Source organism: Zootoca vivipara, chromosome 10 (genome assembly GCF_965207765.1).
Source record: "Zootoca vivipara chromosome 10, rZooViv2.hap1.1, whole genome shotgun sequence".
Classification (NCBI taxonomy): Eukaryota; Metazoa; Chordata; class Lepidosauria; order Squamata; family Lacertidae; genus Zootoca; species Zootoca vivipara.
The window spans coordinates 61,415,667-61,438,844 of record NC_142593.1 but is presented as its reverse complement, the minus strand read 5'-3'; the positions used below and the strand labels follow the sequence as shown (position 1 = coordinate 61,438,844).

Below are 23,178 nucleotides of genomic sequence, written 5' to 3'. Positions count from 1 at the left end.
CTGCAGGGGGTTAGACTATGTGACACTTGGGGGTCCCTTACAACTCTACAGTTCTGTGATTCTACCTCCCTCTGCCCAAGAGCCCTTTCACATGCCAAAGGACTGAAGCTGTGTCACTTGAGGAAAGAGACCAAGCCCTCAGGTGCCGCAGCAGGCTGGCATTCCTGGCACAGTGCCCAGGCCACAAGCCCTGCCTGAGCTTCTTCTTGCTCACCTCTGTCTCTGGTTCCCTGGGAATTCCTCTGTTACTCACACCAAGAAAGTGAAAACGAGAGCAAGGGATCTCAATAAATAGGAGAGGCGGGAGCTGGCTCCACACTAGAGCATCATCTACCCTGGGGTTGGCTGGGTCATTTCCCCCCTCTGCAGCATCCTTGGCACCCACAGCATGGCAGCAGGCATGGCAGCGCACGGCTTCTGCTGGATCCTTGGTTTGGTGGCTCTCTGCGTCCTGAGCACCCAGCAGGGTAAGAGACAACACCTTCTCCCCTTGTGGGCTGCCACACTGCTGGGTCTAACGTTCAGGAGCTCTTTCAGCAGGGCATCTCCAGGGTAGGGGAGCCGTTCCTCTTCCTCTCTCCCTCCGGAATTCCACTGCCCTGAAGTTGGCACTCAAGCTTTCCCCTGGCAATGCTCTCTGGCTCCCTGTAAATGATGGGCTGCGTCCCCAAGCGGTTAAGCCTCCTCCTTGGCAAACGGTGGGTCTTCACTAGAGCTTGCTCTGGAAGCTGCAGTCGGTGCAGAATGCTGCAACACAGTTGCTGACAGGAGGGAGGCCTTGTGCTCAGAGATCTGCACTGGTTTCTAAACTGATTCCGGGCGAAGTTCAAGATCTTAGTATTAAATCCCTTAGCAACTTGAGAACCAGTTGGCCTGGAAGATTGCCCTGCCCCACTTGATCGCTTCAGTCAGCGGAACTGGCACTGCTGCAGGTGTCACACAAGACCCCTTCCTCATTTGTAAGAAATCGATCTTTTAGTGTGGCATCTTTTACGCTCTGGAACTCCCTGCCAATTGACATCAGGCAAAAAACCTTCCCTTTGCCCTTTCCAGCACCCGCTGAAACATTTTTGTTTAGAGAAGTCTGTCCAGAAATCTATAATGTAAAATATACTTTAATCTACATTTAGTTTAACGTTGATTTAATGTTCTGAATGATTTGCAGAGTTGCTTTCATGGTGTTTTTTTTAACTGACAATTTTATGGTTTTGCTCTCTTTGTAAACCTCTTTGAGGCTTATTCTAAACAATCAAGTAGTGTATACCTTTTCTGAAATAGGAATAAATACTATTTGCCATTCTAATGGCAGCATGTCTAGTTTGGAAAGACCCTTTGCAGACTCTGCAAACCCCTTTTCATGTTTACTGCCTTATATTTGCTGCCATGTCCCACAAGACTGGCCTCTGCTTCTGCTACCATCACCTTGTAGTCAGAGGACCCTGGAGATTTGGGCTATGCAGGTCGGTAGGTGCCGGCAGCCAGTTCCCTCCGGAGGAAGCTGACCTGATGGATGAAGATGTTGTTGCTCCTTTGCCCTTGCCCACTTGCCCACTTGCCAGATGGGATCCTTGCCAGCTTTGGCTGGGCTGTGCCTGCTGTGGCAGAGAAGGGGCCACAGGGGGCCTTGGAGCAAGGCGCTTCTCTTTCTCTAACCTGGATTGCAAAGTGAGCGGAGAGAAGGGCAGACCCTCCGTTTCCCCTTCCTTACATGTTCATTTCCCCCTTCCTTTCCTTTCCTCAGTTTCTGGTGATTATCAGGTCATGGACTGCTGCGTGAGAACCAGCTCGAGGCCCATTCCTGCCAAAGTTGTCCAAGATTACCAGGACCAGTATGTTCAAGACGGCTGCCCAGTCCGGGCTGTGATGTAGGTTGTGGCCCCTACTTTGCATTACAGGAGTAGACTTTTTAAAAGGGAGGGGGTAGGGTGTACATAGATCATTGGGTGCCCTTGCAAATCAGAGAGAGGAAGAAAACAGGTGCTGGAACACAAGCCTTTTTAGGGCGTAGGACCCGGTGAAGTGTGTTCCAATTACATGAAAGGAGATTCTGACTATACATTAGGAAGGATCTTCTGATGGTGAGAGCCTTCGGCAGTGGAGCAGACTCCCTCAGAAGGCGATGGGCCCCCCCTTTGTATAATGGGAGGTTTTTGGGTGGCCTTCTGTCAGAGGCAGGGCCGGATTGAGGTTTGATGAGGCCCTCAGCTCCTGAAGGTCATGGGGCCCTTTATATGTCCAGCTGTCCTTTGTCAACAACAAACTGCCGCTGTTTTTTGTTGTTGGATATATGCTATATGGTAATTTATGGACCTAATAGGATCTAAAGCCGTTTGCACATAACAAAATATGCATTTTATCAAAGTAATTGTTGAACTGAAATACAATTTTAGGGAGCAGGCTAGCAGGCGGGGCCCATGACTTACATCACAGGAGCCTACACAACACAAAACACTGTTGCTGTATGTAGGTTTTATGTTATTTGTTTTTGATCTTATATTTTGGAAATGTAGTCAAAAAAATAAATAAAAAAATCCTTCCAGTAGCACCTTAGAGACCAACTAAGTTTGTCATAGGTATGAGATTTGGTGTGCATGCACACACCAGTTGTTTTCTATTTTTTTTGGGGGGGGGCTAAGCTAGAGCTTGTTTAGCTTATATGTAACTCCAGTACTGGTCAGAGATTCTTTAGCTGCAATTCCTGCATTGCCGGGGGGTCAGTCTAGATGACCCTTGGTGATGAGTCTATGATTCCTTGGGTGTTTTTAAACAGAGGTCCAACATGCTAAGAAGGAAAAGAAAGGGCTGGAACTGCAGCCGGTGGGAACACCCCAGAAGAGGCGATGCGCCATGGCTCAATTAACTTTGCTGCCTACTAACTCTGGTGACAGCATATGTTTCTTGTCCTGGGCGCACCATTCGCACCTGCCTGGCTGCCCTCTTGCAGACCTTGCTGGCCCCCATTTATCTCCATTCCACATCTCCTCCGCTCCAGTGACTTTTCTTGGTGGTGCTGAATTTTCACGCCTCCGTTCACCTTTGGCCAAGCAGCCAAGTGTGCAAGAGGCCCGTGGCAGCTTCCTCCAGGACGAAGTGTCTGCTGTGGGAACGGCCTGGAGCTTCCGCCTTCCCTCGTAGGAAGGACACAGCTTGGGGGTCAGGTTGGAGCTGCTGCAGGGTTGGGGGGAGATGGCAGCCCACCTGGCATGGAGGATTAGTTAACGCCCATGAGGGAGATGGCTGGGATCCTGATATGTTCAGATGATTCCCACATGGCCAGGTGTGGGGAAAGGAACAAAGGATTCTCCCCACATCCATTCCTTTATGTGCTTGCGGAATTCCTCCTCTCAGCACGCAGCAGCCACTAGGCAGGATGGCTATGCTCTGCATCCACAGTTGGAAGCAGCACAGCTTTTGGAAAGCGCAGGAGGGAGAGGGCTCTTGGGCTCAAACTCTGCTGGTTGGTTTCCCTTTGGGGCACCTGGCTGGCCACTGTGGGAGCCAAAGGCTGGACTAGTTGGGCCCCTTTGGCCTGGTCCAACAGGCTCTTCTGATGTTCTTAAGCAGCCATCCCAGACCCAAACGGCAGCTGATAGGTCAAACTTCCACCAACCTGATGCTCTACGGAAGCTGCGGACTTCCACTCCCATCAGCACTAGCTGGCTGGGACAGATGGGAGTTGTAGTCCAAAACAGCTGGAGGGTATCAGTTGGGGGAATCTTGGCAGAAGACATTCTCCTTCTCTGTCCCATCTACCGTAGTTGCCAACCATGGGCTGTTGAGCAAGAGCATCCTATGTGGAAACCCTAAATGAAGTAACATTGTGTTGACTTTGTAGTAATGACAAATGTTGTTTCCAGTTACTATGAGTTGACTTCTCGTTCTGGGCCTACAAAGTATAGTAAGTCTTATATTAAATCAGGACTTCACAGTCCTCCTTTGAGATGGGCGGAGGGTTAGAATCATAGAATCATAGAGTTGGAAGAGACCACAAGGGCCATCCAGTCCAACCCCCTGCCGAGCAGGAAACACCATCAAAGCATTCTTGACATATGCCTGTCAAGCCTCTGCTTAAAGACCTCCAGAGAAGGAGACTCCATCACACTCCTTGGTAGCAAATTCCACTGCCGAACAGCTCTTATTGTCGATCAGCTCTTACTGTCTTAAGGGTTGCCTTGGGAAGAATTCAAAGTTCAGAGGAGTTTTCAGCTACGGTAGCTTAAGAAGTGTCTGTTGTCTGGGACGATCAATGTAACCAGAAACCTCTCCTTTGCAGTCCCAGAGCCTGCAATCCTTGGAGTCCTGCATTTCTTGTAACCTGACATCGCTACAACCCATTCCACGCTCTGTTAAACTCGCAAAAAGGAAATATCTGTTGCATTTCCATTCCTCTGCCCTCCTGCTGCAAACAAAGGGAGCAAAGTTCAGGTGTACACAGTCTTCCCCTGCTACTATCCAGGCACATAATGGGATCAACTTCCATGCAAATCAAACAACTTCTGTGGTCTGTGGCTTGCAGCCAAAAGCGAGGCTGAGAGAACATCGCACAAACTTCAGCTAACACGTCCCGTTCACAGCCACTTCCCTGGCACGATGCCAGGCTGCGCAAATGAGGTGGAACGAGATCCCATCACGGCAACTTAGGTTGCTTTCAAGAAGTGGCAAGTGTTGAGTTGCAGGGACCATTTCCCCAGGCAACTGAATCAGGGATTCTCACCGATAAAGGGCTCCACAGAACCAGAAAGCATGAAAGAGGTCATTTGGCCCCACCTTGCCTCCTGGGGGGGGGCAATGTGGCAACTGTTGCCTATGGATCTCTGGTGGTGCCCAAACTTATTTATCCCCAGTGCCATAAAAAAGCCCATAGAATTACCCCATAGAAAAGCATCGTTCAGAATAGTGGTTCGCATGACCCACTAAGGAAGAGAATAACGCAAGAAAATGCGAAACGGTAACAATTAATTGCACATCTATTCAAAATCCAATTAAAGCTACTTAGTTTAATCTGAAGAAGTACGGTATCTGAAGAAATATCTGAAGAAGTGTGCATGCACACAGAAGCTCATACCAATGACAAACTTAGTTGGTCTCTAAGGTGCTACTGGAAGGAATTTTTTTTAATTTTTTCTTTCAACTACGTCAGACCAACATGGCTACCTACCTGTAATTAGTTTAATTAATTCAATGAAAGGGGTGAACTTGATCCAGTGATCCACTGCCACCCTCTTGCCTCTTAGCAACCCCAAGGTAATCCCACTGCCCCTTCAGGGACCACTACCATACCTCCATGGAAAACGAGTGAGGTCCCAACTAAAGAAGAATGGCAATTTAAACTGATGGAAGATGCGCAGCTTGCAGACTTAATATATAGAATGAGAGAACAAGAAGAACATTTGTTTAAAGAAGATTGGAAAATGCTTATTGAATGTGGGGGGGGGGAATTGTGTACACTTGAAAACGTTGGCAGCATTAAGATAAATTCAACAGTGTAAATGAGGTTTGATGGATGTGATAATGGGCGTAAAAGATGCAGGGATTTGTGGTATGCAAAATGAACCATGGAAAAAGAAGAAAGGAAGTATTGATATTTTAAGGTTGCTTAAATGACTATTCTAAAATGCAAAGCAGAAAAGAATAATAAAAATTATACAAAGGGGGGGGGACCACTGCTTTAGACCACACAATGCAGATATTTCAGGGGGTTAACAGGAGGGGGTTAACAGGAGGCATAACTAACATGGCAGAAGCATCTTGGTCGTCTGCTCATAATTTTTCCTGCTCTTTGTGTTTCCAGTTTCATCACCATCAGAGGGAGGAACCTCTGTGCCCCTCCCCATGCCCCGTGGGTGAAGCATCTGAAAGAGACGTTGAACCGCCGAAACCATAACAGGGTGAGCTGTCTTTTTTAGTCACCCTTTTCTTGCCCTGGCATGACTGCTGCGAGATCTATTTGAGGTCTCAAGCAGTACCCGAACCAATGGATTCAAATGGCAGCCTCTCTTACAAGCCACCAACCTTCGAGGTCATAGAGGCATAGAGTTGCAAGGGGATCGCAGGGTCATAGAATCACAGAATTGTAGAGTTGGAAGGGACCCCGGGGGTCATCTAGTCCAACCCCTGACAATGCAGAGATCTCAACTAACTCTTCCAAGTGAGATGGCCACTCAACCTTTACTTAAAATCCCCCAAGGAAGGGGAGTCCACCACCTTTTGAGGGAGTGCATTCCACTGTCAACTGGCTCTTCCTGTCAGAAAGTTTAGTCAGAATCTCCTTTCTGGTCATTTGAATCCATTGGTTCAGGTCCCCTCCTCTGGAGCAGCAGCAAACAATTTTCCTCCATCTTCTGTGTGACATCAATGAATGTGGGGCTGGAAAGGGGTGGCAAAATTAGTCCCGGCAAAGCCAAGAAACTGGGTCTGGAAAAGTCTTGTTTGTTTGTTTGTTTTTATTTCATCAATGTATACACTGCTGGATTGTAAAAGGAACACCTCGAAGCAGTTTGCAAAAAAAGATAAACCGATAAAATTACCACTAAGAACAGCAATAATTTGAAACATTCAGAAATGTAAAATGACAATAGACTGAAAACAGATTAAGGGCTGCTTCCCACTTCTTCTTGTCTTGTGCCAAGAGAGCCCAGCTCCAAGTGGCTTTCCCCTTGTCCCACCCCTTTCCCAGGGAAAATGTACTCTTTAGTGCTAAATCGGAATAAACGTCAATCCGGAGAAAACCCAAATGGCTGTTTGTTCCGACTAAACACTATAGAGTGGTTTTCCTCGGATGAAAGCAACAGGAAAAGAAGACGTGTGGATAAGACCCAAGACTCGCATCACCCTGCCAAACATCTGGGTAGGCTTGTCAAAATGCAAATGCTTTTAGCAGGTGCCAAAAAGAGCCCGTAAAGGTGCCTGCTTGAGATCAAATGGACAGGGAATTCCAAAACGCAGGTGCTGCCACACTGAAAGATTGAGTCATTACAGTTGCGGAATGGGGATTAGGTGGTACCCAAAATAGGGCCAATTCTGCTGATGGAAGCAGTTTTGGCTTCCCTGGTTGTCAGTATACAGTGGTGGGCCTTGTGACAACTGTCCTGCTGAGCCCTTCCCCCTGGGTGGGACAACCACCTGAAGAAATGCTGCTGCTTTGGTGGCAGCTGAGTTTGGCAGGATGGGGTGGCCGATCCATTAATGCTGCTTTCCCTCTTCTCCCAGAGGTCATCCTGGCTTTCCTTCTAGATGGCCGGCTGACCCCCTTGCATCCCAGAGGAGGAGCTTCAAGCAATCAGCTTCGTCCAATGCCTGCATTTCCCCAAGATGGACCACTCATCTAATCCAGCGAGGTCCTTCTTTGCGCTCCTGCAATTCAGCTAGTTAGCCCCCTTGGAAATGGGGGGGTCTTTGCCTCTAGACTATTGCAAAGCCTTTCTGCTGTGTTCTTGCGTTTGCAAATACCCATCTCGAGTTAGTTGATTCAGACCCCACCAGTTGCAAAAGCTCCCAGCTGTTTGCTATACACACCTTCATGCACAAATTCCAGTTCCCTGAGGTTCAAAATTTCCCACTGTCTTAATAGATGGTCCATTTTTATTTTTATTTTGAGCCACCTTAGAGCCTGCTTTGCCTTCTTCCTAGTCAGACCTCACCTGGAGTATTGTGTCCAGTTCTGGGCACCACAGTTCAAGAAGGATACTGATAAGCTGGAACGTGTCCAGAAGAGGGCAACCAAAATGGTTAAAGGCCTGGAAACGATGCCTTATGAGGAACGGCTTAGGGAGCTGGGTATGTTTAGCCTGGAGAAGAGAAGGTTAAGGGGTGATATGATAACCATGTTCAAATATATAAAAGGATGTCATATAGAGGAGGGAGAACGGTTGTTTTCTGCTGCTCCAGAGAAGCGGACACGGAGCAACGGATTCAAACTACAAGAAAGAAAATTCCACCTAAACATTAGGAAGAACTTCCTGACAGTAAGAGCTGTTCGGCAGTGGAATTTGCTGCCAAGGAGTGTGGTGGAGTCTCCTTCTTTGGAGGTCTTTAAGCAGAGGCTTGACAGCCATCTGTCAGGAATGCTTTGATGGTGTTTCCTGCTTGGCAGGGGGTTGGACTGGATGGCCCTTGTGGTCTCTTCCAACTCTATGATTCTATGATTCTATGATTCTATGATTCTACAATCTGGCCACATTCACTGCTCTTCAGGGAACAGAGGGGTCTCCTTCAGTGTCGCTAGTTTTTGCTTGGGCTGTTTCCTTGTTATTCTGAAATCTGGAAATTGTGCCGCTGGTGGTGCATTTGGTGGGTTAAGGAACAAGCAAATTATGCTCAGTCAAGGATTACGAGGCTGCAAGAGATGAAGGTGACAGAGCAAAGAAGAGGAGGAGAATGCAGAACAGTGGTATAAACCTAGTTTGGGGCAGCTGTGGCCCTGCAGATGTTGCTGGAATACAACTCCCATCATCTCCTGACACTGGCCAGCTTAGCAATGTGGGTATGTTGTAGAATCATCATTGGGCGTCTTAGGTGTGCCAGAACAACCCTTGGCTTTTTAAAATGTGGCCTGGAATTGCCTCTGTGCATGTTTTTAAAAATACCTCGTAATGGAAATTAGGTCCAGGCTAGCAATCATGCGTGCAATCTGGGTGCCCCAAAGGTAACCTTTTCTGTTTTATCGGCCAAAACAAATAGCCTGTTATTCGAGGCTAAGAAAATTACTATACATATCTGCGAGGAACCCTGTAGCATCTTGGTGGTGTGATTTGGCAAAAGAAAGAAAGGAAAACTCACAATGATGCAACAGGGCAGCCAGTCAAGATAGTGGAAACACAGAGATGAGAAAGACAACAGCACATGATAGGGCACAAAGCCCCAACTCCAGGCAGATGCAACATTCGTAACCACAAAACAGGAACTTTAAGGCAGATCTGGGATGAATTTGCTTCTCCAACGCTCCTTGAACTTCTCCTTTGTGAATTTTGCTGTTCGTCCTTTCTAGAAGTTGTCTGATTCCTTGAATATTTGCTGAATGTTTTCTAGCTAGTTGATATTGGGTTTCCAATGCTATTGGGATTTCAGTGTTTAATGCCTTACTGACATCTGAAACTGTTTCCAGTCTTCAGAGATCACTCCGGCACACATGGTCTCTTCTGCCAGCCTGCACACCTGCTACAAAACCCCTTACTCACTGCTGAGGATTCTGAGTTCACTTTCAATTTAGGCCAATTGTGAACCAGAAGTGTGGCTTAGAACGAACCCAATATATCTCCATGGCAGTGCAGAGCAGAGACGTTTTTAAAAATGTATTTACCAGGCTGCCTTTGAATATCACTTGCAGCGATAACGAAGGTTTGACAGCTGAGTCAAACTATCAAAAGATATGAACAAAGGCTAGGGCATTACCAGATGGATGCAAACACTCCACATCCAAAATGTGATTTTCAATGCTGAATTAGAAATCTGAATGACAAAACTGGGAAGTTCGGAAAAAGTTAAGTAACTGGGAGCTTTCATTTGAAACCTGATTAACTGGTGAGGACATCTTATTCTAACGCTTTGCGCTTCTTAAAAAATTATGGATTAATTAATCAGTCGTGTTTTCAGAACCACTTGCATGGTTTCAAGTTATTCTCTATTTTTCTGTCTTCCCTTTGAGGTTGTCCTACATGTATCTACTCATGGGTGTCAAATACAAATGTACTGTAATTCAAATTTCCTTCCATTGTGTCATCTGCTTGCAATCTCTATAAATTCACGAATAAAAAAGGGGAATGATCATTACTGTGTCTCATTTGGAAAAAAATGAAAGTACCTGCTTCATGTGGGGCTGCTTGAGAGGGGAGTGTTATACTCAGAAAACTACGGTATTTCTAAACAGAGTCTGGGAGGCTGCCTGGGAGGGGTGCGGTGGCCGGAGGATTCTCTGCATCCACAGCGCAATAGACAGACACAACGGCCATCGTGGTCCCTTCCGAACCTTCATGAACATAAGAAGGTGAGAAGAGACTGCTCAATCCAGCTAGTGGCCTGTAGGGTCCGTCCTCCTCTTCTAGCAGTGATCAGCCAGACACCTGTGCAAACCCCACAAGCAGGATTTGAGCACAAGAATATCCCTCTCCCTTCCTGTAGTTTCCACCAAATTACACCCCCCACCCCAGCTGCTCTTCTCTCACACCCCTGCCCCCCCACTGCCCAACAGGGAAAGTGCCAACCTGGGGGAGAGATTAGAGAAAGTATGTTGAGGGAAAGTGTTAAATTCCTCCCCTCAACAGCTTTTAACTTTTAAAAATATAATAGAATCGTAGAGTTGGAAGGGACCCAAAGGCCCGTCTAGTCCAACCACCTGCAATGCAGAAATATATACAGTACAGTATATATATCAGCAATGTAGGGGTGTGTACATGTCTGAGCATGAATCTCCCACCTCCCCTGCCTCAGCCGGGTGTTTTTCATCTCCTTCCTGGCACATCTACGTTCAGGGTGGGCTCTGTCAGTGTTACAGCAAGGCAAAGTGTCACTCTGAACATCACTGATCCCTTGCACATCTGTGAAGCTGGCACAAGGAGCTTATTCCAAGTGGCAAGGGTGCCGAAACCCAGGGGAAAGTACCTTTCTTCTTAAATACCGGTAGTTGTGCAATATGCTGTGGTTTGAGTGCCTGGAAAACTTAAAACTTTGCAGAACTAGGAGTACTTCTTTGAGGGAAGGTGCCCAGCGAGTGCCACAGGGCACCTGTGTTTCCTGAAATGGGTTCAGTAGGTCACCACTTCCATATCCTGGGGGGGGGGGATGTGGGTGGCGCTGTGGTCTATACCACTGAGCCTCTTGGGCTTGCTGATCAGAAGGTCGGCGGTTCAAATCCCCGCGACGGGGTGAGCTCCAATTGCTCTGTCCCAGCTTCTGCCAACCTAGCAGTTCAAAAGCACACCAGTGGAAGTAAATAAATAGGTACTGCTGTGGCAGGAAGGTAAATGGCATTTTCATGCGCTCTGGTTTCTGTCACAGTGTTCTGTTGCACCAGAAGCACCACATGACCTGGAAAGCTGTCTGTGAACAAATGCCGGCTCCCTTGGCTTGAAAGAGAGATGAGTGCTGCAACCTCATAGTCGCCTTTGACTGGACTTAACCGTCCAGGGGTCCTTTACCTTTTTACCTCCCTCCCATACCCTCCAATCTTCCAGGGACAGTCCACAATTATGAAAGCCATCCCAGCTCCTGATTTGATGCTGAAATGCCCCTTTTTCCTCCAGTGGTGCTGCTGCAGCCAAGATCAGACAGGAGGGTGAGCTGGCGCTTGTTCTGAGCATTGTAATCGGTGGCTGCAGTGGCTGCAAGAGAACATCCCATTTCTTCTCCATGGCCTCTCTATGGCTCTATGGGCTAGGAGGAGAGGCTGCTGCCAAGGCCCAGTCCCATGTGTTGCCCCAGCTCTGAAGGGCAGGCATTCAGAAGCATTTCTGCCTCCAGCTGTTGAGACAGAGCCACTATTGCCTTCCATAGCCCTCTCCTCCTCCATGAATTTGTCTAATCCTCTTTTCAACCCAGCTGGGTTGGTGGCCATCTCTGCTCCCTGCAGGAGTGAGTTCCGTAGTTTAACTATGCATGAAGAAGGACTTTCCTTTATCTGTCCTCAATATTCCAATGCTCAACTGTGGAGAGAGATTTGCCAATTGTGTTATTGAGCTAGATCTGATCCTATAGTTTGCATTGCCTGCATTGTATAATTGTGAGTGTATGGCTTAGCCCCCCCATATCCCTGGGATGACTTGCTTAAAGTGCTTTTTCCTTTGCCTCTATGCCTCTGTGTGCCAAAGGGGAAGCCAGGCAGAATGCTAAGCTATCAAGGCTGGATGAGCTGGCCCTGTCTGGAACACAGAAGGGCTTATCAGCTGCTATGCCTGACGCGTAGCCTTACTCAAGGCTGCTGGAAGTTGCTGGCTTGACGTGTAAACTGAAGGCTAAAGGCTTTGTTGAGCCAGCATGCTGACCCCCTTTGCGTGCGTGACCCCCTTGCGTGCACACATTTACAGGGAGGGGGAAAGGAGCCCAAAGAAGTGTATACGAAGCTTTGCAATTTGTGTTTCTTTACTCTTGTCGTGAGGCTTAACCACCAAGAGTCTCTTAATTAATTAAGAATTAAACTCTTTCTCTGAATTCAACCCCGGTGTCTTATTGACTATCTCTGTCCTGCCTGGGCGCAACTTAAAGGGCCCTTAGTAGCTGATAAGGCTGCACAACTTCATTGGATGTCTCAGAGGATCACATACAAAAAAGGATGCCTTCTCACCCAAAACGCTGCCGAATTTTCAACCAGACTTTTTTTTTTTAACCCACAAATTGATGGGGAAATGAGTAGGAGACTTAAGACAGGGAAAACAAGAAATGGGTAGAAACTGAAAGCAGCAGATTTGCTCATCCCTCACTGGAGCACTGTCTTTCGAAGGAGGAGGAGGAGGAGGAGGAGGAGGAGGAGGAGGAGGAGGAGGAGGAGGAGGAAAAAAGCAGGAGGTGCCAATGAGCCTGTCTTGCCAGGCTAGGCTTCCAAGGGCACGTCTGCATGGAAACAGAAGCCACACCTGCGGCAGCTGATAAGCTGACCTTTGTGTCCGCGGCTGCAGCGTCATGCGAAGCAACAGCCACCCCCTTGCCGGGCTAAATTTCTCTCGGGGCTTTCCAGCGGGAAAAGCCCGTGTCCTTGTTGCGAAGGTGAGAAGACAGTTTCCCAGTGGAGCTGGTGGATTCCCACCCCACACCTGCCCCACTGTTTATTTGGGGTAAAGGCAGCCAGGAGGTTAGAATGGCAGGAGCAAACGCCTTCTGTCAGCCTTTGCCAGAGGAGTAAAGCATGCCAGGGAAGAGAGGCCCCAGCCTTTGCCAGGAAGTCACCTGCAAACTGGTACCCACACCCCATTCCTTCCACCTTATCTGAATAGCCTAGCAATTCCAAAATATAGACGCGCTTTTACCCTTTTTTATTGTCCATTCCAGGTCGTCCAGCCACTGCCACAGTGTCCTTTCTCTTGGCAGATCAAGATGAGCAGGTGACAACAAAGGTTGCAAGGTTTTTAGCTGGGGCAATCAGAATAAGGCCCACTATTTGACTGTTGATTCCAGACCCTAAAGTGTGTTTTGTATAATTGACTTTTTATTTCTGTTCTTTCTATATCACATTGTTCTTTTGTTGCTATGTCTGGTGGCTCACGCAAATAAAGATTAATTAATCCATTCCCATTCCTTCCCTCCTCTCCACCACCACCTTCCCTCAAAAGAGGCATAGACAAAGCAGAATAAGCATTAGTAAGAACTTTCTGGTGGCGAGAGCTGTTTGGACAGTGGAACGGACCACCTCCGAAGGTGGTGGACTCTCCTTCCTTGGAGGTTTCCCAGCCGAGGTTGGAGGGCCAGCCATCAGGCATTCTTGAGTTGAGATTCCTGCATTGCAAGGGGGTGGACCAGATGCCCCTTGGTTGTTGTTGTTGTTGTTTAGTTGTTTAGTTGTGTCCGACTCTTCGTGACCCCATGGACCATAGCACGCCAGGCACTCCTGTCTTGCACTGCCTCCCGTAGTTTGGTCAAACTCATGTTTGTAGCTTCGAGAACACTGTCCAACCATCTTGTCCTCTGTCGTCCCCTTCTCCTTGTGCCCTCAATCTTTCCCAACATCAGGGTCTTTTCCAAGGATTCTTCTCTTCTCATGAGGTGGCCAAAGTATTGGAGCCTCAGCTTCACGATCTGTCCTTCCAGGGAGCACTCAGGGCTGATTTCCTTCAGAATGGATAGGTTTGATCTTCTTGCAGTCCATGGGACTCTCAAGAGTCTCCTCCAGCACCATAATTCAAAAGCATCAATTCTTCGGCGATCAGCCTTCTTTATGGTCCAGCTCTCACTTCCATACATCACTACTGGGAAAACCATAGCTTTAACTATACGGACCTTTGTCGGCAAGGTGATGTCTCTGCTTTTTGGTGGCCCCTTCCAATTCTACAATATGATTCTATTGAATTCATGGAGTTAAAGTCTACCAGCCACAATGGCTAGTGTTATAAGAAAAACTGCTCCCTTTCCCTTATGGGGTATCCAAGAGCCTGTATAGAGTCCTTAAGTGGGTTCCCTATCGGGAGGAGAAAACAGAGGCCAACCACAGTATACTGAAAAGCAAAGCGGCTATTAAGCCTGATTTTTATTAAAGGAACTGTTGCAATAGGGTCCCCACTCACCACACACAGGAGGGAGAACCCTGAAAAATGGTGTGCAGGCCCTTATATAGACTGTAGTCCAAGATCACCCCCCCTGAAAACATCATACATACCGTACATCACAGAAGGAGGCGGTCTACAGCAGAAATCCTGTCTGCCAGGATACCTGATAATGGTTGCTGATGGGTAGTCTGGCCATCAGGGCCGGCTCTAGGTAGAGTCCTGGTGGCGCGGGGTGCCAGGGCGCCGGGCCAGTAGGCGGGGCGCTGCGCGTCAAAGCCGCGCGGAAGCCATGCTGCGCCCTGCGAGGGCGGGGGCGCCAGAGCGATCTCCGCCCCTCAGCGCCAGGGCGCCCGACCTGCTCGAGACTGCCCTGCTGGCCATTCTTTTGCGATGCTTAATACTTTAGTTCCTGAATCCAAGTCACAGGCTCGGCCTATTCATACACACACACACAAAACCACGGGTGGCGCTGTGGTCTAAACCACTGAGCCTCTTGGGCTTGCCAATCAGAAGGTTGGCAGTTTGAATCCCCACGACGGGGTGAGCTCCCGTTGCTCTGTCCCAGCTCCTGCCAACCTAGCAGTTCGAAAGCACGCCTGTGCAAGTAGATAAATAGGTACTGCTGTGGCAGGGAGGTAAACGGCGTTTCTCCCCAGCTGATCCATGCAGTTCAGGTGACGAAGGGGATGATCATTCTTGCCCCCTGGGGGACTGGGGAGAGGCAATATCTGTGTGCTGCTGACAAGCGTGCAAATTCTACCTTTGGGCTGGTATCGGAGGGTTCGAAATTGGGCACGGATATTTATCCCTTCTCAGAGCTTAAAGAACTGCAGGCCCCTGAAACTGTGTGACACACTTCTGACTCTGTTCTTCCTGCCTGCTGTTCTTAAGCTCTTCTATCCTGCAATCTTTATTTCAATTGTTAAAAAGCCGACAGGTCTGGGCAGGGCTGCTTCCAAGAAACAGATTCAGCTCAAATGCTGCTGGAATCCCACCCCCACCCCAGACACCCATTGCTTCCAAGATGGGCAAAGCACCTCTTAATCCTTCTAATGGGCTAAGGAAGATCCCACTCGGGGAAGTGAAGAAAGCGCTGCCACTTCTGCCTGAATAATCGAAACCAGAAGCAGGAATGAAAAGGAGGCAGCCAGCTGCTGGTTTCTGCTGGGTGGGGGCTTTCATGATATTCAAGGGCTTTTGAATTGCTGCGTTTGCAAGATGGAAGCACGGTTTGCAGGAACCTGGAAGTTTGTTTTTATTGCAGGAAACATGACTTTGCAAGAAATCGTACAGGCTCTTGTTTGTGGCATGGGGATGACAACTATAGAGTCGGAAGGGACCCCAAGAGTAATCTAGTCCAGCCCCCTGCAATGCAGGAAGCACAATTAAAGAATCCCAGACAGATGACTAACCAACCTCCTTTTAAGTACAGCTGGTGACATGATGGTGACAATCAAAACCGAGAGCCCTGTTGAAAACACACAAGGCCTCTTTTGAGCTGGGCCAGGAGCTGGATGAAATCACGACAGCTAATGGGAAAAACCAACAGATCTTGCTTCTCAGTTAGTCACAGCTTTGGATCTGGCACAGAACCAGCCGGTGTCTCTGTGTGATCAGTTTCCATCTCTGCTCACAGATACCACTCTGCAAAATAAAAAAAATTCCTTCAGTAGCACCTTAAAGACCAACTAAGTTTTTATTTTGGTATGAGCTTTCGTGTGCATGCACACTTCGTCAGATACACTGAAACAGAATCAACCAGACCCTTATGTATATTCAGAGGGTGGGTGGGTAGGTGGGAATGGGTGATGGGCTGATAGGAGTGGTGAACCTGTTGATGGCTGTTAACGACTGCTGATGACTGCAATTGCATGCACATGAAAGCTCATACTAAAATAAAAACTTAGTTGGTCTTTAAAGTACTATTGAAGGAATTTTTTTTATTTTGCTTCGACTCAGACCAACACGGCTACCTACCTGTAACTAGATACCACTCTGGTTATTGTTTTTTTTATGTAGCAGTTAGGAATTGAACCTGGGACCTTTTGCATGCTGGACAGATGCTGTACCTCCGAGCTGTGGCCCTTCCCAAGAGGAGAAAGGATATCATGCTGGCCGATAATGGATTTGCCTCTGTGGGCACAGCTCGTTCCTAAGCACAGGCTAAAACAGTGCCAGGGGCAGCAGGAATGCAGGTGAGAGATGTCAGGCAGCCCCGCTCAGACTGTTGACCAGAGGCGTGGAGCTGCTGCTGTCAGAAGAACAGTGGAAACTCCCGCAGAGCCTGGCTTCTGTTTACACGCTGCCAGTGACCTCCCAACATCCTGGCTGGCTGCTTGGCCTGAGATGGCCCTTGTAGGAAATGTGGAAGAGAGGGAGAACATGTTTGCTGCTACTGGGCTTTGGTAGTAAGAGGGTCTCCCGCATCCGGGAAGCCCAGAGGTCAAGGCCCTTCTGGTCCTTGAGCTTTCAAGAGGCTCCATCTTCAAGGGATGAGCAATGGAAAAAAACATTTGGCCTTGGGGGCTTACAACATCCATCAAAACGGGACAGGCTGGGCAGGGGCCAAGGAACAGATGTGGGGAAGTACAAAAAAGGATGAAGTAATTGTGGGGTGTGCTTTTGGCACCACAAGGGGAGTGAAAGCACCAAGAGTTACTACAGCGGAACTTCAGAACATAATCTCTTCTGGAAGACTGTTCGACTTCCTGAATGTTCGACAACCGAGGAGCAATTGCCAGTCGGCAAAATCATCGAAAAAACGCGCCGAAGTGTTTGACAACTGAGGTTCCACTGTACAGTGGTACCTCTGTTTACAAACTTAATTTGTTCCAGAAGTCTGTTCTTACACCGGAAGCGTTCTTAAACCAAGGTGTGCTTTCCCCAATGAGGCCTCCCGCCGCTGGTGCTTTTCCTCCGGTCGTCTTCCGTTCATCTTCTGGGGCAAAGTTCGCTAGCTGGAACACCTACTTCCATTTTTGCAGAGTGCGTTGCCTGAATCGTTTGTTAACAGGACTGTTCTTAGACCGAGGTACCACTGTACTTGTATGACAAATATCTGAAGGTCTGTACATGGACATGCTGCAAGCTTGTTTCCTGCTGCTCCAGAAGGCAGGACCTGAACTAATGGATCAACAGTGTGATGTAGCAGCAAAAAAGCTAATGCAATCCTAGGCTACATCAACAGAAGTCTAGTTTCCAGATCAAGGGAAGTAAGAGGACCACTCTATTCTGTCTTGGCACTCAGAACCGGACATCGGAGTCTTGGGCAGCTATGGGTGCCACAGTTAAAGAAGGATATTGACACGCTGGAATGAGTGACCAAGATTGTCAAGGGTCTGGAAACCAAGCCTTAGGAGGAACAGTTGAAGGAGCTGGGGATACTTAGCCTGGGGAAGAGGACACTGAGAGGAGATCATAGAATTGCAGAACTGGAAGGGACCTTGGGGTCATCCAGTCCAACCCTCAGCAAAGCTCACTCCACTTTCCTTGCAGTGCCGTCTTGAAATATCTGATGGGCTGTCATGTGGAAGATGTGGGATGTGATACATAAGTAGCAGTGAAGTACAACATTCCTTGTTTTCCTAGAGTGGACATGTGGGGGGAATGTTTGGTCCAGTCAGTCAAAAATTTCCTGTTTCCTCCTGGCTCGGACATACTCCCTTTGCATGTGACTAGAGGTGGGCATGACCTTACCTGTCCAGGTAACAAAAAGGACAAGGCACGGAACACACACACTCTCTCTCTTTGACTTCCTTCATCGTTGGAGCAGCTTTTTAGCTAGAGATGCTCTGTTGGCTCTCAGGCAACACTGGGATTATCCCCATATGGGATAGACCCACATGTATATGCTTTGTAACTAAGTCTGCCTTCAGGGATCCACCTGTGAACTGAATGAGTGAGTAAACTTCTTTTACTCACTTTACACAAGACTGCAGCGTGTTTAGTCTTTTAAGAGGTATATAAGGGGAGAAAAGCCATGACAAACCTAGACAGCATCTTAAAAAGCAGAGACATCACCTTGCCGACAAAGGTCCATATAGTTAAAGCTATGGTTTTCCCTGTAGTGATGTATGGAAGTGAGAGCTGGACCATAAAGAAGGCTGATCGCCGAAGAATTGATGCTTTTGAATTATGGTGCTGGAGGAGACTCTTGAGAGTCCCATGGACTGCATGAAGATCAAACCTATCCATTCTGAAGGAAATCAGCCCTGAGTGCTCACTGGAAGGACAGATCGTGAAGCTGAGGCTCCAATACTTTGGCCACCTCATGAGAAGAGAAGTCTCCCTGGAAAAGACCCTGATGTTGGGAAAGATTGAGGGCACTAGGAGAAGGGGACGACAAAGGATGAGATGGTTGGACAGTGTTCTTGAAACTACGAAACTGAGTCTGACCAAACTGCGGGAGGCAGTGGAAGACAGGAGTGCCTGGCGTGCTATGGTCCATGGGGTCATGAAGAGTCGGACACGACTAAACGTCTAAACAACAAAAACAAGGGGACTTACCAGGAACATACAATTCAATACTGAATTGTATGATAGTGAGAGGCTTACACAAGCCTGCAACCAGCTACCCATTGTGCGTTTAAAAGGGGAATGTAAAACTCTGCTAAGTAAAGGAACTTGCTAGCGCAAGTTAGGAAGGATATTAATAAACAATATATCCTCTCCTGCCTCCCTGAACATCCCTACAGAAGATGGAGCAAGTTTGCTTTCTGTTGCTCCAGAGAGTAGAATCCAACCCCCAATGGATTCAAATGACATGAAAGGAGATTCCAACAAAACACCAGGAAGAACCTCCTGAGAGTAAGAACCATTCAAGAGTGGAATGGACTCCCATGGAAGGTGGTGGACTCTCTTCCATTAAAGGTTTTCCAACAGAGGTTGGATGGACACCTGTCAGGAATTCTTCAGACCATTGGTCTGTCCAGCTGGAGATGCCATGAGAGATTGAATCTGGGATCTCCACCACACAAGGCAGATGCTCCATAGCTGAGCTACAGCCTGCTTCCCCAATGCCAAGGGCTGAAGGCGACCACGTTGCAGGTTCACGATGGACAGAGCGGGAGAGTTTTGCTGCACTTTCCTCCTGCTGCTGCTCAGCTTCTGCAGCTGCCACCCAGCATTTTGGGACTCCACCAGGAGATGATGCATCTGCTTGTCAGAGGGGATGTTGGATCCCTGTGGGAAGAAATAAACAGCAAATGTTTGTCTGCACAAAACCATTAAATCTGCAGTCATGTTTATCCAATAAGGTAGAAACGAAGGAAGCGCCAAACTCCAAAAGGGATTTGGAAGGATCCCAAGCCTTGCTGGCTTTGTGCTAGAAATCCATTCAGCCCTTGGATGGTCTGCTAGCTGCCTTTTTGCGGGTGGAAAACCAGAGTGAAGGAATGTGAGAATGAGGCTGGATCACAGTCAGCAGTTTTAATCTGTTCTTAGTCTATTGCCATTTTAACTTTTCAAAAGCCGTAAAATATAGCCTCACTGTTTTATTTTGTTTGTTTGTTTGTTGTTGTTGTTGTAGTAGTAGTATTGCTTTAATGCAATGTCATCTCCCTGCAAAGAAATCAGAATGGATGCCCATCAAATAGCCAGAAATTCCTCCTTGCTTTAAAGAGGAAGGCAAGCAAGCACGCATCCTGACTCCTGAAGGGTGTCTCCTTCGTGAAGGCGAGGACTTCTTCCTGTCTTTTGGGGGGCACCCTGCCATGAATCCAGTGGACTTTCTATGACCTTCCCTGTTGGGAAAGTGGGAAGAACCTTCTCCTGTGTGTGAGCAGCACACACGAATGACACCTACTCTCCCAGATAAGCCTGTCCCTATCCTGTCTCTTGCTCCCTGCTGCCCATGGGTGCCTCTGGCAAGTTCTGCTATCAGTTTCTGTTCTGGTTTCAGGACTTGCTTTCAATAACATTTTCCTGAAAGGAGAAGGCAGAACTTGTGACCCAGGCTGAGGCCACCAAGGGAGATTTCCAGAGCAGAAGAGACTCGTTGGCTGGTTCCCAGAAGCAGCTGGCTGTAGGAAATGTTTGCATTGGTGGTGAAAACATCACAAGCAGCCGCTGCAGCACGAGGGGCTGGAGAAATCAAAACCTGTCACTTTGCCAGTAGAGAACCAGCTCTTTGCTGAAACGCCAAGTTGATCTGGTCTTGGAAACAGAGAACTGGGGCACAGAACTCAGTTGGTGGCTGTTGCATGGCTTGGCAAAATAAAAATAAAAATATGTATTTTAGGAAAGGGAAAGCCAAATGATCAAGGGGATGGAGTGGAACATTTTTAGTTTAGAGAAAAGGCAAGGAAGAGGCAGCATTATAGAAGTTTATGGAATTATGCATGGCATGGAGAAAGTGGAGAGAGAGAAGTTTTTCTCTCTCATAGCTCTAGAACTCATGGACGTCCATTGAAGTTGAGCGTTGGTAGAGCCAGGCCAGATAATAGGAAGTCCTGCTTCATGCAGTGCAGAGTTCAACTGTGGAACTCCCTCCCACAGGAGGCAGGGATGGCGCCAGCCTCGATGGCTTTAAAAGAAGTTTAGACAAATTCATGGAGGAGAGTTCACATGTGGATGGCTGGGGGTGCCGTGGGGTCTTAAAACTTGGAAAAAACCACCCTGGCTGTTTCTACACCAGTTTCCTTTCCTACTGCTGCCTGGCACATTTGCTCTTCTGCAACTAGCCGGAAGCAGGATTAAAATAGAATTTAATATATTATTTCTGAAAATCTCACAATGCTGGTTCCCCTGGGCAAAATCTTGCAAAGTGTTAGCTCTAATTTGACTCCAAGTTGGCAAAGGTTCCTTGGCCCTTTAATTGTTTCCTGTTTCTTCCTGGACACCAACCCGTTAATTACTGGTTTCAGTTTTTAGGTATTATACCAATCTGACCCCCCCCCCCCAACCATTCGTTCTTTACTTTTATTTATTCTCATTTGCTTAATTGTGCTTTAGCAAATAATGAAACCCACAATACTTGTTTCAATTGTATAAAAAAGAGAGAAAGGAAACTCCAGGACCCCATAACAGCAGGAATTCGTTTTTGCAGAGCCACAAAGACTAATTCCACAAAAAACTAATTCTTTGCATGCACACAGAGAGCATAGCTGTCAAGTTCTCCCTTTTTTAAAGGGAAATTCCCTCATGCTGAATAGGCTTCCTCGCGAGAAAAGGGAAAACGTGACAGCTATGAGAGAGAGATGGGTGTATCCCAGCTCCCCTCTTTCCAGAGGCCTCAGCTGCACCTGCCAGACTGCAGTGGGAAGGCTGCGCTGCCATGACTTTGGGAACCACTGGAAAATCCCCCACCACCCAGCTCTTTAGAAAGGCAGACAGACGAGGCGCAGAATACAGGCTTGTGACATTTGGGCAGCGATGCCAATGATGTCACCTGGATTAGCCTTAATACCTGAGGGATGTTAGTGACATTGCTAGGCGACACCCGAATTGCTGAGCAGCGACACACGGCAGGGGTTCCAGGCCCATCCTTACATCCCACCACCACTTGGTTGTAGTTCTTGCAACCTGCCTCCTTCTTTGGGGATGCTGATGTGGACACGTGTGGGGTGGGATGCATAACAGCCGAGTACAACATTCCAGGTTTTCCTAGAGTGGACATGCGGGGGAATGTTTAGCCAGTCAAAAACCTCCTGTTTCCTCCTGGCTGGGACATACTTCCTTTGGGTGTGACTAGAGGTGGGCATGACCTTACCTGTCCAGGTAACAAAAGGGACAAGGCACCCTCTCTCTTTTTGACTTTCTCCATTCTTGGAGCAGCTTTTAAGCTAGAAATGCTCTGCTGGCTTTCAGCCAACAGAGGACACTGGGCTTATCCCCATATGGGATAGAACGATCCACATGTATATACAGTCATACCTCGGTTTAAGTATGCCTCAGTTTGAGTATTTTCAGTTTAAGTACTCCGCGGACCCATCTGGAATGGATGAATCCACTTTCCATTACTTTCAATGGGAAAGTTCGCTTCAGGTTAAGTATGCTTCAGGTTAAGTACAGACTTTCAGAACCAATTGTGTACTTATACCGAGGTACCAGTGTACTATGTAACTAAGTCTGCCTTCAGGGATCCAACTGTGAACTGATGATGTGAGTAAACTACTTTTATATACTTTACACAAGATTGTGGCAGGTTTATTCTTTTAAGAGGGATATAAGGGGGCTTACCAGGAACCTGCTACCAGCTGTTCATCTAAAAGGGGAACACGAAACTCTGCTAAGTAAAGGAACTTGCTAGCGCAAGTTAGTAAGGATATTGTTATGAAAAATGTACCCCAAAATGCGTTGCCTTTTAAGAAGGACAGACGCGGGTCGGAAGCTCCAAAATTTGCACTAAGTTCAGCTCCGCCGGGAAAATGACAGAGACCACACGATGCTGTCAGGAAAAACAAACTGATCCCTTTATTGCAGAATGCAAAGCTACAGCTGTAGGGTCCCTGCCTCTGGAAAGAAGGAAGGAACCCCGGGAAATGGTGAAGTCCCCCTATATACCCTCCTGTTCATGCATGGAAATCTCTGGACTAGGAGGGAGGGGGAGACAAGGGCGACGGGTGGGAGATCGGATTAGCTGGGTGCGGAGATGACTTCTCCTTTCAGATGGAGAGATGTCAATCTCTCTTCTCCTGTCGTTGATGGTGCTCCCTGTTGTTTGGCAGGAAGGGCAATCAGTCGAGATGGGTGCAGAGGTGGGGCAGTTCCTGGCGATTTCCATGGGGTGGAAGTCCGCCCGGCAGTGTTTTCCTCCAGGCCATGGAAGGGTGGGCTACGTTGAGGATGGCAATTTATTTGAATAAAGTTGTTCCAGCTAATCCCTCTATTGTCCGTGTGTCCTTGAATGGGTATAGGGTGGTAGTAGGGCGAGGTTCAGGTGGGTTGGGATCATACAGGGTTCGTACAGAAAATATACCTGGAAAACATACCTAATGCAGGGATTTCTAATTAAAAGGTAGCAGTCCTGACATATACAGTTCTAAGATATAAA

General features: G+C 47.8%; 1 protein-coding gene across 1 annotated transcript; it reads left to right on the top strand.

Moving 5' to 3' along the window:
- Positions 1-256: 256 nt before the first annotated feature.
- On the top strand, positions 257-9,765 carry LOC118077360 (C-C motif chemokine 19-like). Its single transcript, XM_035100993.3, has 4 exons — positions 257-467; positions 1,742-1,865; positions 5,792-5,888; positions 7,210-9,765. Exons 1-4 carry the CDS (start codon positions 389-391, stop codon positions 7,231-7,233), a joined length of 324 nt encoding a protein of 107 aa, XP_034956884.3. The 5' UTR covers positions 257-388; the 3' UTR covers positions 7,234-9,765.
- The last annotated feature ends 13,413 nt before the right edge of the window (positions 9,766-23,178 follow it).